We start from the raw sequence: 18,735 nt of genomic DNA, 5'->3' as shown, positions 1-18,735 counted from the left end.
AATAATTCACAAACAATTACTTTGTGGAAGATCCAACGCAGAAGATCCCTGAGTATGATCTTCGAATCTCATGGTCCACCCTAAATCGCATCCGCACAAATCATGGCAATAGGTGCGGGGGTACCTGATGCACAAATTAGAAAATTAAAAACTCTCCAGCAGTGTGCGACTCTGGTCATCCAGAACAGACGGTAACAACGTATGCCCCGATCCACAAATATGAAGGAGACATCCATCACAGCGATACACTGGCTTTACCACCTGAATGTGAAATTGTAGTTGTCTGTGCATCAGCAGCCTTAGGAAAGACGAAGTTAGTGGACGCTAGAGAGCGCTAGGGAGCCGCGTTCTAATCTCTCACCGTGGTTATCGGTGCGGACAAGTTCGTGTCGCAATTCTGTTGCTAAAACTGCTTCCCACACACGCTAGACGACGTCTGCGTCTCGTCCACCTTTTGCTCGCCTCTGACCCCGTTGATGCAACCCTCGGGAAGCAGTGAAAAGTCGGCACAAGTCTGCGCCGTACACCCCAGCGCCGGTCAACGGGACGTGTGCGCCCCTGGGTGAGCTCGTCCTAGAACGGCCAGTGGCGCTAGGCAAGAGCGTAGGCCTCGAACGCCCGCGTAGGCCGCAGCAATACAGTATTAGAATCTTTAATGTATGGAGATGACATTACGATTGCGATATTTTCTTCGTGCTGAGCTGTATTAGTGGTTACTAACAAAATACACGTTGTATAAACAGTAATGTATCCAATGCCCTTTTATAACAATTACTGTAGTGCAATTGAAATGCGATAATGGCTTGGTAAGATACTATTTTAAACTAAAGGCACCTTTCACAATCCACTGGCTGTAGCATAAACTTTAACCACCAGTCATTTATCATCATAATGCCACGCATTGCCTTGTGGCAGTTGTGTCCATTGGTATCGCCCAAGCCCTGCAAGCTCAGCAGGGGGCATCTCAACCCAGCCAGCATTTAGGAAAGTTTCTGATTTGAAACTAAAATTTTGATTATTTTTTTGTTTGCAAGAGCTAGAAAGCCACGTAATGAAGGCACTTTTGGCGTACGGTGACTCCGATTCGGACGCAGAGGAATATGATGCAGGTGAGTGTGGTAGGACATCAAAGCACGCGCAGAAGGCGTCATCAAGTCCTCAAGTCATTGCTGAGAGCACATCCCACGGCGGTGAGGGTGTCATTGCCACGAAAAGTGGAACTGCCAGCAGCAGCAGCAACATCAGCTGGTTGGGACTGACCCCTCTCAGCACTGTGAACACCTGGGCACAGCACATTGAGGCACCCAAGCCCTGGACCTCATCTCCGACTCCTTGGCCACTTTTTGCAAAAAAGCAGGCAACTTCTGAGCAGAGAACCCATGGGTCGGAGCACTCCTTCAAGGGGAAAACCATCAATGTTGGCCCTCTCAGGCCATACGTACCAAAGAGACAAAGGCTCAGCGAGCAGGACACGCGGCCACCTGAATTGCCTTCGCCCGGAGCCTCGCCACTTTTCGGGGCAATTAGACCGTACGTGTCGAAAAGACAGAGATGTGGAGATGCTGGTGACGCTGCAGACCATGGGGGTGGTTCTCAAGATGGAAACACCGGTGGTGATGGTGGTGGTATTGGTATTGGCCAAGGTGAGTTCGGTGGAATTGACGGCGGACGAGCCCAAAAGACGAGCAGTGGTGCAGCTGACCACAGAGCACTCATCAGGGGCATCTCGCCAGTGGTTGCCCCTTACCTGGACTGCAAGTATTCGGGCACGCAGTTGACAAGCCGGATCTACATGGAGCTGGCCGGCCACGGTGGGGCGGTGAATGCCCTTCGTTGGTGCCCAGTAAGGACCCAGAGCCACCTGCTGTTGACCGCCTCCATGGACAAAACTGTCAAGGTGTTTCACGCAGTAATCCATCGCTGTGCACGATACATTTGAAGGCTTTGAATTGGACCCTCCCCCCCGTGTATATAGGGGCCGTCCATAAATGACGTCACGCACCTAGGTGGGGGGGGGGGTCAGACGTTTGGGACGATGTGTGACGAGGGGGAGGGGGGTTGAGAAATGTGCCGTCACATCAAAATGCGCAACTTTAAATAAATATAGACAACACGTTCTACTTAACTAAATGGACTTTCTAATAAATAAAAATCTACAACATCAAAGTGCAGCGCCATATTAAATACGCACTACAATGACAATAGTTTAAAGCGATTTGAAGCATTTTGGGGGGGGGGCAGAGCTTTGTGACGTCATTTGAGGGGGGGGTCTGACTTTTTGTGACGTCGTATGACGAAGGGGGGGGGGGTCAAAAAATCGTCGCGTGACGTCATTTATGGACGGTCCCATACGCCTGTGACCAACAGATCGCTGAAATTAGTCCGATCTCATTAGGTTTGTTGTACTACCATGCACCAGCGTCTCTAGACCGCACTTGTCAGCGCAAGTTGGTGATATCAGGACGCATACACATAGGAGAATTGAAGTCCAGTACAACAATTTATTTATTTTCTCCAATGCCCATATGCATATCAATAGCTCAGTGGGCCTTAGCTGGTAAAATAAAAAAAATAGTTTAGTTTCTGTAGCCTCAAAATATTTATGTCTAAAATGTTTTTAAATCCTTTTACCGTTTTCGACGTTTACCACCAGATGGCGGTGCAAATGCGTTTAATTGTGAATGCTGGAATGCTGTCGTTTGACGGAAGAGACTTCACAATGTCGCTTATGCAAACGTTATTCTGGTAGGAACCTCCTGGTTACACCAGCCCACAGGGGATTATTGTGTCCGTCCGTCGTGCATCAAAAAATGGGAGGGGTTGGGGCTGGGTGGAGAGGGGAGGGTGGGGAGGGGTTGGGTGGGGAGGGAGGGGCTGGGTGAGGGGTGGGAGGGGTGGGGCTGGGTGGGGAGGGGCTGGTCACCCCGTGGAGCCCTTATAAAATCAACGTTTAACCTACTCACGCCGGCTTGTGCCCGCCGTCACAGTCGGGCATATTTGCGGAATACACCACGCCGCCGTTGACCCTGGCCATTGACCGAGCAACCCAACGTTCCTACCAGTTCCCTCCGCAGGAATGTGTTGCAGTACATGCTGAACATCACGCCAATCAGTAATTGCATCGCACGTTATTATTGATTAGACATTGAAACGAGTGTCTTTCATTGAGCACCAATTGACACCGTCTGCTGCAATCAGCCAATGCTCATCGAAAAGGTGGCCAGAATTCTGCGAATTAATTTAAGCAAATTATTGTGCACAAGTGCGAGTACAAAAACAATTCAACACTTTCGTCCATAAAACTACCTTAAATGGTGGCGACGTTTTGGGCAATATTCCTGCTTCATAGAACATCGGGGTCAGAGAGATGGGCTATGAAGATGGATGATTGCACAAAATATCATCAAGTACATATGCGTTTACCCATTTAAGGGTTAAGGCAGTGTTTTTGACTCATGTGTTGAGTTTTTTTTGTTCCAAGTTGATTTAGGTGATTGAAAAAGTACACAAAAAAGATTTCGTGAACAGGGTAGTTTGCTCCATACTGCCTTTTTCCAAGACCTAATTCCACGTTTAAATGACAATTTTTACTAATGTAAATATTCAACCCGCTTGGCTCTTTAGCTGACTTAACAAACGCTCATGTTTGATGTAGTCAAATGGCACCTGTGATGTCGACCGTCTTATATAATACAATTTACATAAGGTGCGCAAACCTGGCCATTGTAATTGGATGGAGCCAGCTTGCTATGCCACTTTTCAGTGGCTCACCGGTTGCCAAGGGAGAAACGCATTAATCTGTGTTAGCTTCAATTTAACTACTTTCTGTGCAAACGCAGTGGCAATTAAAAAGAAGCGTGCGGTGCAAATTGGACACGCGACGAATGACATTTTGAGAGTTTCATGTTATTCTCTGTTTAATTACCTCCGGATATGCCTCGACAGTGACTCTTGGCAGGGGGCCAGTATATTATGTACGCATCCCAATGTGCTCTTTGATATTGAGTGGCTCCACACCTATCTGTTATTATTAGTATCACTCCATAGCACCTCAAATAAGTACCTGGTGTGGTGTGTAATCATTGCCACTGGGGAGACAAAGGCGGTCGGGTGTCGTACTGGCCATCAAACCCCTCGTTTGCCGTTCCGGCCTTCATAGGTGCTCGCTAACAGCACTTGCCCGAACAGTCTGTTAAGGCTATATGGGGGATCGTTGTATTTATCTTTGTCTTTTGTTTTTGGGGTGGTATAACGGTTAGCATGCTGTGCATTAACTCATTGGCTATAGTTGTGTAATGTCAGCGGAGCGGGAGACAAAGTTTTTTAGGAGCACCTTCTTTATTAACACCTTCACAGGTTCGCCCTCGCTCTCTCCCTAGTCGTCTAGCCTAGCCTTAACACAACCCTGACCGTGTAACACTGATGGCGCCGGCCAAGACAGCCAACAACTATCCGGCCGCGCAATATCTAGCAAAGACGGGAGCGATGAAGGCGGCGAAGACGACAGCGACGACGAGACGAGTTCACTCCCAGAACCGGCAGCCACGAGCTCCCGCTCTCAGCCGCTTTTATGCTACCCGGTGTGGCCTGGCTCCGCCCTGGCCGCGCCTCCCTTCTCGAACCCACTAGCAGGTTCCAGGGGCTTTTAGATAGGGTCTTCCATGACCCTTGCCCCAGTTCCTCCGCCCTGCCGACACAACAGTGTATATGCTCACGGCGTATGTACTGCTCGTCCACTGCAGTTGCCGTTTTTGGACAACATTCGGCGCTATTACACTACATCTGCATTCCTGGCCATGACTAACAACATTGGCAAGGGATATCTGGGCTGGTCCTGCCCTCACATCGGCTATAGAGGGATTCCTGGCCATGACTAACAACAGTGGCAAGGGATATGAGGACTGGTCCTACCCTCCCCACCCCTTTACCAACTCGAATTGACCATTCTGGTAAAGCTTGGGTCAAAACACCTTCATTAAAAACATGGCATGGGGAGGCCTTCATCCATTAGTGGTTTGAGAATGGCATGAACTTGGTTATTTTTATTTTATTATTTCCACCGAACCAGTTTGAATTTAATTTATATTTTTTACATTTTTATCGCTGTTACCAGACTCGGCTGGCAATTTGGATTTCGTTAATGCACATTTAACCGGGACAGAACTGAAAAGTCTCCTAAGGGGGTCTTGAAAAATGATCAGCAATGCATCATTTCCCATAACATGTATCGCAAAACTCGGCAACCACGACAAAAAATACAACCTACACGAAATATAGGTGTGGGATTGCGTGGTATGTGGGGTTGTGTACATAACGGCCCCTGTGCATAACGGCACCTGTTTTTAAACACTTGATTGAGGTGACATGACCGAGGTTGTGGTGTGGTGTGCACAGGTGTGGGATGGTGTGGGTCATGGGCTGTGCGTGCAGACCCTGCGGCACCACACTGCGGCGGTGCGCTCTGCACTCTGGATGCCGTGCGGTGGCCGTGTCCTCACCGGCGGGTTTGACTCTGCCACCTGCCTGAGCGACGTGGAGACTGGTGAATAATTATTCTTAGGTTTTTTCGGTAAAGTCACGTAGATAAAAAATTAAAATTAATAAAAGTTAAATTAAAATAAAATAAAAATCACGACGTTTCGGAGGCAACGCAAGCTTCCGTCTTCAGGTGGATCCGTCACAGCACGATAGCTGTATCAAGTGAGAGAAATTCCAAGAAAACAGTCCTTGTATATATTCTGATTGAGGGTGGGAGGAGCCAAGGTAGGCCCTGAATATTATTTTTGTGAGGTTCGGTGCAGCTGAAGCACGCTGTTCGGAATGAGCCTTTGTTGTGTACACTAGGTGCGGCTGATGTAAAGGTGCGTGGTGAATAATTACCGGCTCGCCTGATAATTAGGTTGAGAATTCCCTGTGCCACAAGGCAGACTAATTTACTTGTGCTTTAAAAGGAAAATAAAAATATGGACTAGATAATAAAACGTTTGTATCTATTTCCAGATGTAATACATTTGCATAGAACATTTATAAACAGATTCTTCCATTTGGTCCTGAGCAGCGTGTACTCAGAAATGGTTCAAAGTTGCTTTGAAGGTCTTGTGATTAGAAATTTGGGATATGTTTTTCAAGGTATAATGACTATGCACCTCATTTCATATTGTTGCTCCGGGCATTCATAATTGCACTGTTTACTTTTGTTTTCACAAAATTCAATCACGCTCTGTGCTCCGTTGTGTTTCGTAGGTCAGGTGATGGCCAGGATTGACCATGGCTCGCAAATCATGTGTTTGGCCTTGCACCCCTGCCAGCCGAACCTGTTTATCTCAGGAGGCTTCAGCTCTGCAGCAAAAGCCTGGGACTTAAGGACCTGCAAGGTACTGGCAGATCCCATCCCATGTTTCATTGCATATGCACACTAAGCATGGGTTTGAGTCATACTTTTTGAACCCAGTATTTTTTTATCCCTCTTCTTCCTTATCACAAGGGCACATGTGTCTGTTTATTTTTTATCTTTGGCTTTTTCATTCATTCCTCTTAAATTGTCAATACTATTTGCAAGTCAATTTCAATATTTTCCAAATCATTGTTGTTCCTCTACTTCCAATTCCCTGCTTCGCTTTATCCAATCTCAAAGATCAATAATGGCATTAATGCTTTGCAAAACACAATTAAATACCGGTCCATCTTCGTTGCATTCGCTAGCCTCCATTGAATAAAAATGACAATACAGTCACTTCTATTTTAACATTCCGGGATTTTGGTGGTGGCTGCAGAGTTGAGATAACCACACAATTAAGCTGGTGCGTCGAGGTTACGTGTGGGCCAGCGTTGGGATCCACGCTCTGTGAGAAAATTAATCTCCCGAATTTCATCAGTAGTCTCGGCGGGCTGGAGAGTTGTGGAGAGGGCTTTGGGAATACATAAGAACAATCCGTAATTGTTGCAAGGTGAGAATAGTTTTTTTTGTCCCAGAACATACTTTAGCTGATTAACATAATCAAGATGATTTTCAATTACTAAAATAATAAAATAGGTCAGAGTGAATGTCATTTGGATTCTCCAGAGGTTGTCTCAGCTGCCTTTTTTAAGTTGGAGGGTAAGTGTCCTTGCAAACCCATGAAAGATATACATTTAGGAGAGCACATTTAATGGCTTATTTCCCATTGTCCAAAAGTTTGGAGTAGAGTTGCCCTTTTTATCCTTTCACGTCAACCCCAATATCAGCCAGGTTTGTTTGGTTGAGTGATCTAGAAAATGTTTCCGCACCCAGCACACCACAGCCAGTATTCCTCTCTCTCCTTGTCTGCGTCTACCAGAAACGTGCCACCTACTCCAGTTTACCAGCAAAAATAATCGATGAGAGATTAATCCCGGGGCTATACGTACTGTGTACTCTTTGACAAAATGCTGACGACCGCTGCTGTTGATGTGTTTCACTCATAGGCACTACGCGAGTTCCGCGCGCCCTGCCAGCAGGTGCTAGCCATGCTGTTTCTGCGCGGAGGCGACGAGTTCATCTCCAGCACGGACGCTGTCAGCCGCGACTCGCCTGACCGTACGCTCCTCGCCTGGGATCTCGGCACAGGCGCGCGCATCTCTAACCAGATCTTCCACGTGCGTGCCCTTCACCGTACCTCATTACACCTGATGCACTCGATATAACAGCGGTGTATATATATGCAAGCGGTTTTTATTTTCAGCTTTCATGATGAAATCGTCTAAAATTTCCCCCAATCTCATCAGACCTTGGAAGCTAAGCAGCTTTTATTTTTTTTATTATTTGCACCTGTATACCCAGGAAAGCCTCACTTTCGCAAGGTCTTGCTAAGTTTCTGCAGTCGGGGATGATGATTGATACGTACATTCAAGTTGAGTCATTTGCGGGTAATTTTTTTTTTATTTGGAAATTTGGACCATGACACCGGCACAAAATGGCCCATTCTTGCAAATGACAGCACAGGACCGATTATGTCCACCGTGAATCAGACACTGCGTATATTTATGAATACACTCGCAGTATGAATCAGGTTTGCCACTGGATTTGAACCATGAACCTGCAACAATGTACTACCACTAGGCCACGTCAGCAGCTGGATAGTGCTGAGCTGGGTGACCACTCTCTGCATCAGGTGGTTATAGGCTGCCAGGCTATGTGGCTAGCAGCAGAAGGTAGGGCAGCAAAATCGAACGTTGTACTGCACTCCTGTTCTCCCTACCTTCACTCGCCCTTCACTGACCAGTGTGGTGACGTAAACACGATCCTTACGCTCGCGATATTTCCATCAATCACATGTGCAAGAATGAATTATTATTTAAATTCATATATGTTACATGTGATTAACTCACGTGATTTGAAACAATGCTTTAAAAAAATTTGTTTCCTGAATTTAATCGTGAGTGGGAAATTGTGACAGTTTATTTTTCTCGTTTGCCCATCTTCTCCATTCAATTACAGATTGAGTGTCAATTGGTGCACATTAATGATATGTTTAAATGTTCAGCTGCAACAGTGGTGGGCCTAAGGATTGGACTTGAAAATTCAGCACTTGGGTGTCAGTCAGTCTTTAGATTTTTACTGCCTCCCAGAAATCCACACAGGGCAGCATTGCTGCGCATGCTGTACATCAGAGAACGGACTGTATAATAAGCTCTAACATCAGAAAGTAAAGGTTTTGTATATTGATGTCATCTCTAATTTTAAATCGATCTGAAAATAAACAAGCACATTATTTGATGATGCCGCTGCCTTGGCAGTGGTGCACACGCACACATTAACCCAAAAAATCAACACATTTGTTAATAACACTGTGGCCTTAAAAGGGAAAAAAATGTAATCGGCATTATAGCACATAACGATTTGAAGGCATTGCTATTGATGAATGTATTGAGATTGTTTTACATAAATAATTAATCAACTATGATCAAGGTCTTTGTATGGTTGTATAGCTGGCCCGCGCAATAGAGGCACGGAGACCGAGTAAGATTTAAATGAGGTGAATAACAGGAATACGCTGTCCACCCTGCTTTACCAAACACTGTTGTCATGACACCTCGGGCCGATGCTAATTAGAATGAAGAGTCACCAGGGAGGGCATTTGTCTCTCTAGATGAGTTTAACCAAGCTATATATATATACCTTCTATCTCCATGACCCTTTTTCTGGTATTAAGATGATAAAAAAATAAGTGAGGCTTTTACCCTTTATGACAAAACGGGTCCAGCATATAAAACTACTTAACCCAATATATGAATGCTTTGGAATTTGCAGCGCCCTTTTGCCGTTCGCCTTTCGGGGCTCTTAGGTCTAGCAACCGGTGAGACAAAGCCATCAAGGAGGCTGCCTCTGGTGTAGGCCAATCAATTGCGAGGACAATATACATTATCAAAGCATAGTTGTTTGTATGTTTACCAAAGGTACGGGTGGTTAATGCAGACTTTAGATGCCTTATAATTTGTTGTTTAACATCTTAACACCTATATTTTTGCCAGAAAGGGTAAAGCCTTTTTAAAAATCATTATATAAGCCTTCTATTGAAAAAAAGCCTGTTATTCTGCAAACATTCATGAGCTTAACCTGAAGTTAATCAATAATGGTAGTGTGCAATGGTTGACTGTCACATGACTTATTGGTGTGTGGAGTGGGGGGCTTGCCCTAGCTCGTATGATTGAGAAGGCCTTCCGTATATATGAGGATAACATTTCACTGCTATTTTTCCATCTTAAAATGTATGTAGCTGTAAATCCATCAAAAGATGAATGTAGTTTCATCGAGGATTTATAGCTGTTGAGGCAGCCCCGTCGTGCAAATACTTTAATAACGTGTCAAAATGTAATAAGAATTTTTCCATTAAATGTTGATGTAAGCACTTAACCCTTCATACATGTAATTGAATTTATTATATTATCCATTTTGTTAATTATATATGCAGTTGATGTTCCATTTTCAATGAATTGATTATATTGATTGTCGACCTCTAAGGAAAAAAAATCACTTTTTTTTTAATTCTAATCATAGGCCAAAATATCAGCGTTAGCTGTTCAAATGGGCATTGTAAACGATGCAAATGTTATTGTTGATCCATTAACACAATATACATTGCTGTTATAGAGTGCTCTTCAGGAAGACCATTACAAGGAACTTTACAATCCAATAGAATCTCGAAAAATGCCAGTGGCCAATCAGTCCAACTCATGGATAAGCTAACTCAAACATCCATAATAGAGGTGTTTTTAAAACAGGTGGACATCTCCATAAATCTGGCTGTTGCCTGATGAAGCTAGTTGTAATTACTGGCAAAACGTCATACTCAGATTGTCAATGTTGTGGCTTGGCTCTCCAACACACCGGTGTGCTGTACTAGTGACGAATTGGCACGTTCTGTTTACGTGACAGCCCTTACTAGTTGGCTGTGTTGGGTGGTGGCGGGTTTTAACGACACATTTATATATTTACGCGATCTAACCCAAAAACACCTCTATTATGGATGATATTGGTCGCGAAAACCTACGTGTTTAACCAACTCAAACATGTTTAAATACAATTATTTAAAAGATGTGTTTGTGTCAGCATTCCTGTCCCAGCAATCCTGATGTGATCTGGAACAGAGTTCCAGAGGCAGGCGAGCGCCTCCGATTAGCACGCTTGACGACGTATGTGTGACAGAAGTTCAACATACACACAGCTCACTTTCTGACGTGTCTGTGGCTTTCGATTTAAAGCTTTCGTGACTGCAGGGATTCATCTTCTTGGTTCTTTCGGTAAAGTCACGTAGAAGGAAAATAATAAAATAATAAAATAATAAAAATAAAACATAATAAAATAATTCTCACGACGTTTCGGCCACAACGCAAGCAGCCGTCTTCAGGTGGAGAACAGGTCTGTCGAGAAGGCAGAGTCATTCAGCCATGGATAACACTGGTCAACACACTTTTTCTGGCATAAGGTATTTCAACGGTTTTAAGGTAATTTTGGGGTGCTGATTCCAAATCTGGCATCAGATTTTGTCTATCACACCAGGTTTTTGAGATATAAAATATTGCATTTTCAATAAAAACTGCAGAAGAAAAAAATTAAATAAATGTGAATATCTACATAAAATGATAATATAAACACACTATCCTAAAAATACAGCACCATATTTTAACACTAAAGCAGTCACTGACTCGCAACAACTTGCAATCATAAGTGACAGAATTAATTTCGGGTAAAATCAATGAAAATGGGTTATGCCGATAGCATAAAAATGAGATGTGATTGAGCAAATCTGAGATCAGATTTGGAATCAGCACCCTGAAATTAGTCTAAAACAGCTGCAAAAGTCCAGGCGAGAATTTTTTTTTTTTTTGTTGACCAGTGTAATCAATAATGAACTGTAGGTAGAATGCACAATTTCAACATCAATGCTGCATTTTGCAGGAAGCCAGTGCAATGATCAAAGAGCCGGAGTAATGTGTTGGCATCTCTTGTTGTTAAGAATGGTGATGTTTCCTGAACTATCCCCCCCCCACCTTACCCCTGGCCTGGCCTGTGTGGACAGGGGTTAGGTGAACATCTGTGAAAAAAGCAACTTCATAGCTCATGGGATCCATCCAGTATAAATACATATTTTGATTCTGACAGGAAAGATACACGTGTCCCAGCCTCTGCCTCCACCCGCGCGAGCCGGTGTTTGCGGCGCAAACCAACGGCAACTACATCGCGGTGTTCTCCGCGCAGCGACCGTACAGCATGGACAAGAAGAAGCGCTTCGAAGGCCACACGGTTAGTTCTCTGGCTGGGGTGTGGGGGTCGTAGGTCAAAGGGCAAGGTGAATTTGGCGAAAGGGACATCGGTGTTCCTTGCGAGTCTCTTTTCTGCGTGAAGACATTTCTACTGCGTTGCTGTAATTTGTATGATTGTGTTAAGTGCGTTTGGTGAATTGTCACGCTACGCTGGCTGCAATTTAATTCTGCAGTTGATTATTCTGGTGTCGTCTTTACTCTCTCATTTATATCATCGCCCATATTTTTTTTCTCATTTGACTTTTTTATGCCATTAGCCAATATGTTTAATTTACATATCACACTATTTGCATACAATTTGCATAAGTATTGTACAAATTACACACAACATCAAGATGCATGTATCAGTTGACCATAGGCATTTACATATACCAAATAAACGACAATTCACCAGAAATCACCAATTAATGAAGATAACCAACTGTATTTTTTTATCACCCAATTCATTCATAAATGAATAAAAAAACTAATTTCAGACTCGGTCAAAATCACAACAAGCCCGGTAATAATCCCCTGCTTAGTATTCCAACGCTACCTCGGCCACGTCTTTTCTAATAATTTGCTGGCAATTTGGTGTCAAGGATGCATACTTGCCATGCTTGGCTTAACATATTAGCAAGCCGGCTGAGCAGGTATTTAAATTTTAATTGAACTGGACAGGTCTTTAGCGCGGGCCAGGATGCAGCCGCACAAACTGATAGATACTCGATGGCAGGCGTGGGACGTGCGGCCTCTTATCTTTAATGAGAATCATTCTCGCCAGAAATGAGTAAGAGTGATTGACGAGGCCCAGGTGCGCTGGAGGTAGTTATCGCGCGACGGGCTGTCACCCAGCGCTGTCATGTTGCCGTTGTCACGGTCAGCCACTTTTAATGGATTGCACAGTCTGCCTTTAAACCATCGCTTTGGGAATATTCTTTAAGGACCTCTTTGCCTCTGTCGGTGACCATAACAACTTATATTTTTCCCGCGTTTTGTTTTTTGTTTACGTAAAACTTCAGTACTTGTGCGTGTACAGTAATAGCTCGATGTACGAAGTCTATGGGTTCCTTGAGCTTCGCCCGGATAATGAAACTTCGTATATTGAATAACTTAGAACATTAGTGCATGAGAATGCGTTCCTACCCTTAGTAACTTACAATTTCACACTATAAACCCTTCATAACTTACCATTCATATTATAAATAAAGATAATTTACATTGAAAGTAATATTATATTTCATACTCTACATGATTAAAATGAAATAAAAAACTGACAAATAAAAGAAACATTGTGGAGAAACATAATTATATTCTTAATTATAGAGCACTATAGATCTGGTCCTGCCAACCCAGACTGACCTGCATGACGGTTGAACAACCCCCGTAACCAACATGGCTTGGGGTGGTGGTGGCCTTCATCCATTAGTGGATTGACAAAGGGCTGTATATTTTCTCTGATGTGTTTCGGATTTTTCCTGAATGTCTGAGAGACACATGAGACATCGTACTGAATAACGCATGGTATAACCCAATAGCAGAATCAGATTATTTATTTCCACTGGAGGAATCTGAAGAGCTCTTTTTTCTGGAGATGTTCAAGTACAGCATAGAGCTACACAGCGGAAAAACTGCAGCAACTTTTTATTTCGATGTTAGTGTTTATGAAGAAGAATTTAGTTTGTTTGTTATGATTTATACGTGCACAACAGTAAACCAGCAACCAAACAAATTAAAAACAGACGCACACGCCACGCAGAATCGGCATTTGCACGCATTAGGTCAACCGCAGCACCACTAAGGCGTAGAGTGGTGGGTGTTGCTGGGGGAGGTTTAATTTTCACGAGGTTGATGGGGTTGGGTCTGAACGTTTTTTAACGCACATGGTTGAGTACAGAAAGGGGGCGGGGGGGGTTGGGGGGGGGTGCAGGTTGAGAAGACGGTGGGAGGCGGAGAGCGAAGGGCACAAGATAGCCCTTGTACACCCCTCGCCCGCGCGGGGACACGGGAGACGCTCGGAAACTCGGAAGCTCTCGTGAGCCGCGCGATGAGCCCCGTGATTAAGAAAGCCGCCACTGCCATTAGCGTGACGGATGGGCGCGACAGGGACTTTGGGTGCTCGGTTATTCTGGCTACCGTCGTGATTGATGGCTCCCTTCGTACGCAAGAGAACAGTTCTGTGTCATCCTCCCAGGCTCTCTGGCTCGCTCCGACTCCCCCCGCCCTACCCTCGCCCGCCTCCGCCGCAGAGTCCCGCTTGCCTAATTGTGTTACCCCCTGCAGTGAAATGTAATATGTAAAATAAGAATTGTAAATGCACACGAAAATATACAATTGTTTTTTTGTTGTCGCTGCTGATGCTGCTGCTGCACGCGCCACTTTACTTCTGTTGTAGGCTGCTAGAGAAGTGTTGCGATGATCCGAATGGTTTAAGCGGTTCCAAGAATTGCGAGGGTCGTTGCCATTCAAGGGTGGCTCCACATTTTAGTGGAGCTGAAAAAGAGGATTACGCGCTCATCCAAAAGGAAATTAAATATTCATTAAAGTCTTGCACTTGGCTTGGGGGAAATAGATTTTGCCCTTTGAAAAATAAGCCTTTTAAGAGAATTAAATTGTGGCTTGGTAGACTTTTGAAATATAAATACACAGTGTGACCCAAAAGTCAGGGCACTATCGAGTTATTTTATTTCTTTTAATGCTGGCATTAAAACATTTAATTGTTTAAGTTAATATTTGATCTATTATCATTATTAACATATACATATATATATATATTTCTTCCTTTTCAGGTGACATTTACAAATGGAATTTTAAGTGACTAATGACGAACGAGTTCAATCCGTTTTTATGTATGCAAAAGAAGGCAGCTGTAATCTTCTTTTTTTAAGTCCTGCATTTATGTCAAAAGAGAATTCATGCATGCATTAATGTTCATGGAAGGCAGCTTGAATATTTGTTAAAATAAATGAAATCGCTTTATGTGAGTTGTTAAAATAAACATAATCACCCCATGTCCTCACTTTTGGACCACTGTGTATATATAGTCACGTGATATAATTTTCCACTTGTTCATGATACCTAAAGAACTAGGCAAGGGCCAAAGTTCTTACAATGTTACCACAAATTAAATTGCTGATTGCTTGACATAAATGTGAAATGGACCAAAAAATGTAATTCATTCATCCAAATTATAGCAGCGTGCAACAATTCTAGGGTGTTGCCTTCGTCTATACGGTTAGAGTAATGGACTTGCAGTCCAGAGGTTGTCGGTTCGATTCACTTGAAACAATCCCCAAATATCTTAAATGTCTGTCCGCCTCAGAGGTCGCAACGGGTACCCGATACCCGTACCCTACCCGTACCCGGCCGGGTACGGGTACGGCCGGGTACGGGTACCCATTTGCGACCCTGGTGCGGCCGGGTACGGGTAGACCGTGAGTCACTGGTGAGTAACCGTTTGTCACTCATTTCCCAACGTCTTGTCTCTTCTCACAATTCAAGTTCCTAGAATCAACCCACCCGCGCCTGCAACATGGCTTCATCCCAGAGGTCGCAATCAGGTACCCGAAACCCGTACCCTACCCGTACCCGGCCGGGTACGGGTAGGGTACGGGTACGGCCGGGTACGGGTACCCGTTTGCGGCCCTGGTGCGGCCGGGTACGGGTACGGGTAAGGAATCAAAACCCGTTTGTGACCTCTGGTCCGCCTTGAAGTATAAATAGATTACACCACAGTCGGTGATAGCAGGTTGCTTGTGATGGGGTAAACTGTGGGTACTCCCACCTTCCTCCACAATTCCTGGCCAGCATGGAAGGAGGCCATTCCGCCAGCAGTGGCATGAGCTAGTCATTGAAGAGTTGAACCTTTACGCATTCGTTTAGAAAGTATCGCGCACTGGGAATATTAAATGTGACGCCTTTTTGGCTTCAATCTTGTGTTTGCGTTTCTGTTGAGTTTGGGGCCATATGAAATAAAATAAATAAAATAATTCAGTTGATTTCATTGGGCGTGCAGTCCCACACGAATGTAAAGGAAAACACCTCGAAGTGGTGGAATGTCTGAAAGTTGCCAATTGTATATTTGCCAACAGAGGCATTTGGTGTCGAATCTACGAATGAAATCTGTTTGGGTGGCACTGCGGCAGAGCACCCAACTAACTTCAGAAGGTCACGGGTGTCAAATTCTAGATGTGTGGCTCAACTCGTTCCATCATTCCTCCAGGGTGGATAAACTAGGTGCATAATGAATGAGCCTTTAGGAGCGTTATCACTTTCCCCCTGTTATGGATGGACAGACATATCTAATTGAATAACGCTTTCAACGTGAGAAAGTGTTACTAAAAAGACACGTTAAAACATTTGTCAATTAAAAGCAACACTTTGCGTCCTCCCCCCGGCGGGTTTTCTGGTCGCACCGCGCGTTGTTCAGCGCGGCGTTCGACATTTGGCTCCATGCGCTTGGAGCTTCGGTAGCCGAAGGTGCTGCTCTCCAGCATGCGTTTGTCTTCGTCGGCACGATTTCATCGGCAGAGCAGACCTGAAGATGGAGCGAAGCGCGCGGACATCGAGCCGAACAACGACACGTGGGGCGCTACCCGAAAACACAGACCGCGGAGGCGCCACAACGCAACCGCATAATACAACATTTGCATTCTCGCCCGTCGCGTGCCAGGTGGAGGGCTACGGCGTGGCATGCGAGTACTCTCGCGATGGCTCCCTGCTGGGCACGGGCAGCGCCGACGGTTCCGCTCGCTTCTACTGCCCACGCTCGGGGCGCCTGCTGGCGTCGCTGGCGGCGCACGCCGGCGGGCCCTGCCTGGGCGCCACCTTCCACCCCGTGCTGCCCCGCACGCTCGCCACCGCCGGATGGGATGGCGGTGTTCGCGTCTGGAACTGAGACGGTGGCGAGAGAGAGGGAGGGAGGCAGCCGGACGGATGGCGGGGCAGCGGTGAATTCTTTATTTATTTGTTTGTTTTTATCCATGCGGAGCGCTGCCTGAGTGTTGTCCTCTTGCGTGGACCGTGGGTTTTTTCCCGACAACTACAAGCTCATCCTGTGTGTGAAATTGGCCGAACATCCCAATGCAGAACCCGACCTGAAGGAGAGTCCTGAGCCTCCGTGAGGCTGTTCTGGATAAAGAATTTGACACCTGTGACGTTCTGAAGCTAGTTGGACGCTCTGCCATAGTACTACCCAACGAGATTTAATTTACAGCTCTGACACCAATTGCCTCTGTTGGCAAATATACAATTGGAAACTTTCAGACATTCCACCAGTTCGAGGTGTTTTCGTTTACATTCGTGTTCGACATCACGCCCGATTAATTCAACTTTTTTTACGGCTCCAAAGCTGAAACAAACAAAACGCAGGATTCATGCCAACGAAGCGTCACATTTAAATGTGCATAGTGCGCGATGCTTTGGAAAGAATGGGCAAAGGTGCAGACCTGCAATTTATTTCTCAATCCACCGCTGGTGGAAGAGCCTCCACCAGAGGGAGCTCTGGAAAGCTCCTTCTCGTTGGGCACTTTTGGCCTTCTGTGCCATGCTGCGGGAAGAGGTGGAAAGTGCCCACACGGATAAAGGCGGAACGGTGACGGCGCATACGAACGGGGCATGAAAGTGATGATGAGCAATCTGAGATCCTTGCGTTCAAGATTTCCCGACTTTGTTGCATTTCAGAAGTAATCCTGATATGTTTACAAGCAATATCTGAACAAGTGTCTACAAGTGAAATGCAATCTTACATGTTGCCAATTTCATGAATAAACGTATTTAACTCATTATTTAAGGTTCTTTGTGAATTATGCGTGCTGACAAGCAGATCATTGATTAGATTATTATTGCTAAGATGTATTCCTGGATAGGTACATTTGCTACAAAAAGTAGCTTGTAATAAATGCTCCGACCATGTGCTAATCTGCAAGCTGAGTGAACAGATGGATGCTATTGTGTTGGATGCTGCTGGTTTAATGTTATTGTTTCACTGCTTTAGGATAACGATTGTGAAGCCGTTAGGGGATGGATGATGACAGAAGGATCGGCTGCACAGAATATGTGATGGTCTCCAAGGGTAGGTTTCTTACACCATGTATATTTCTGTGCACGTGACGATTATTTGAATCAGTCTTAGGCCTCCCCTAGGTCCATCAGCCTCAAATGAGTACCTGATGCAGTGTGTAAATATCGCCACTGTGGAGACAAAGGCGGCCGGGCGTGGTGCTGGCCACCCACCCCCTCGTGTGCTGTGCCAGCCTTCATATGTGCTCGCTAACAGCACTTGCCCCAACAGTCTGTTAAGGCTATGCGGGGGATCTTTGTCTTTGTTGCATAGCACTGTGCACAGTAGTTGGCACATTGCACTATTGAACATGGTGACCTCATTTTGATTCAACCTAATTATTTAGTGATGCTCCTGCTGCGTTGGCAGTGGTGCACAAGCGCAAAGAACAAAAAACAACGAAACACATTTGTCACTAACACTGCCTTAAAATACAAAAAATATATAAATAATATGCGACATCCTATGAAGAAGGGCTGTTGCCCAAAACGTCATGCATGGTTCCCTTTTAAAGCAGTGTTATTGGCAAATGCTTTGTTTTCATTCCGGGGCTTGATTAGCATTTTTGGCTAATTATATCTGAACTTTCCTTGACCTCCCCCTGGGGGTCAACTTAAGGGAGGTGGCACAGTGGCCCAGCGGTAGCGTATTTGCCGCTTGTTGCAGAGGTTCAATTCTATAAATATTGTAAAGCTCATTGGACAGCCTGGGAACAAGCAACCGTGACCCATCATGAACAACGATCTCCAGCGACAGTGAGGGCAGCTGGAGCAGCACCAACCAACTCTTAAGAGCAGCCAGGGACGCTGAGTCCATGGGCATCCTGAAGTGCCATTCCGGACCGGTCTTAATACAGTAGAACCTCGGAGATCGAATGCACCAGAACTCGAACAAATCGGTGTTCGAACGATATT

General features: G+C 45.1%; 1 protein-coding gene across 3 annotated transcripts; it reads left to right on the top strand.

The window, feature by feature from the left end:
• The first annotated feature begins 347 nt into the window (after positions 1-347).
• WDR25 (WD repeat domain 25) lies at positions 348-17,821 on the top strand. Of its 3 annotated transcripts, none has more exons than XR_013639466.1 (7): positions 348-1,897; positions 5,395-5,542; positions 6,244-6,374; positions 7,444-7,614; positions 11,621-11,761; positions 16,433-16,709; positions 17,756-17,821. XR_013639466.1 is itself a non-coding variant. In XM_078870410.1 (7 exons), the coding sequence occupies exons 2-7, from the start codon at positions 1,052-1,054 to the stop codon at positions 16,655-16,657; spliced, it is 1,662 nt and encodes a 553-aa protein (XP_078726536.1). In that variant the 5' UTR covers positions 348-562; positions 1,035-1,051; the 3' UTR covers positions 16,658-17,534. The 3 variants fall into 3 exon arrangements, 2 of the variants coding, with proteins under 2 accessions (XP_078726536.1, XP_078726535.1); XM_078870410.1 differs by lacking the exon at positions 17,756-17,821 and having other exon boundaries at positions 348-562; positions 1,035-1,897; positions 16,433-17,534; XM_078870409.1 differs by lacking the exon at positions 17,756-17,821 and having other exon boundaries at positions 16,433-17,534.
• The last annotated feature ends 914 nt before the right edge of the window (positions 17,822-18,735 follow it).

The sequence above is a fragment of the Lampetra fluviatilis genome, chromosome 30 (assembly GCF_964198595.1).
Source record: "Lampetra fluviatilis chromosome 30, kcLamFluv1.1, whole genome shotgun sequence".
NCBI classification, from domain to species: domain Eukaryota; kingdom Metazoa; phylum Chordata; class Hyperoartia; order Petromyzontiformes; family Petromyzontidae; genus Lampetra; species Lampetra fluviatilis.
The sequence above is the reverse complement of the archived record's forward strand: the minus strand, read 5'-3'. Positions and strand labels throughout refer to the sequence as shown.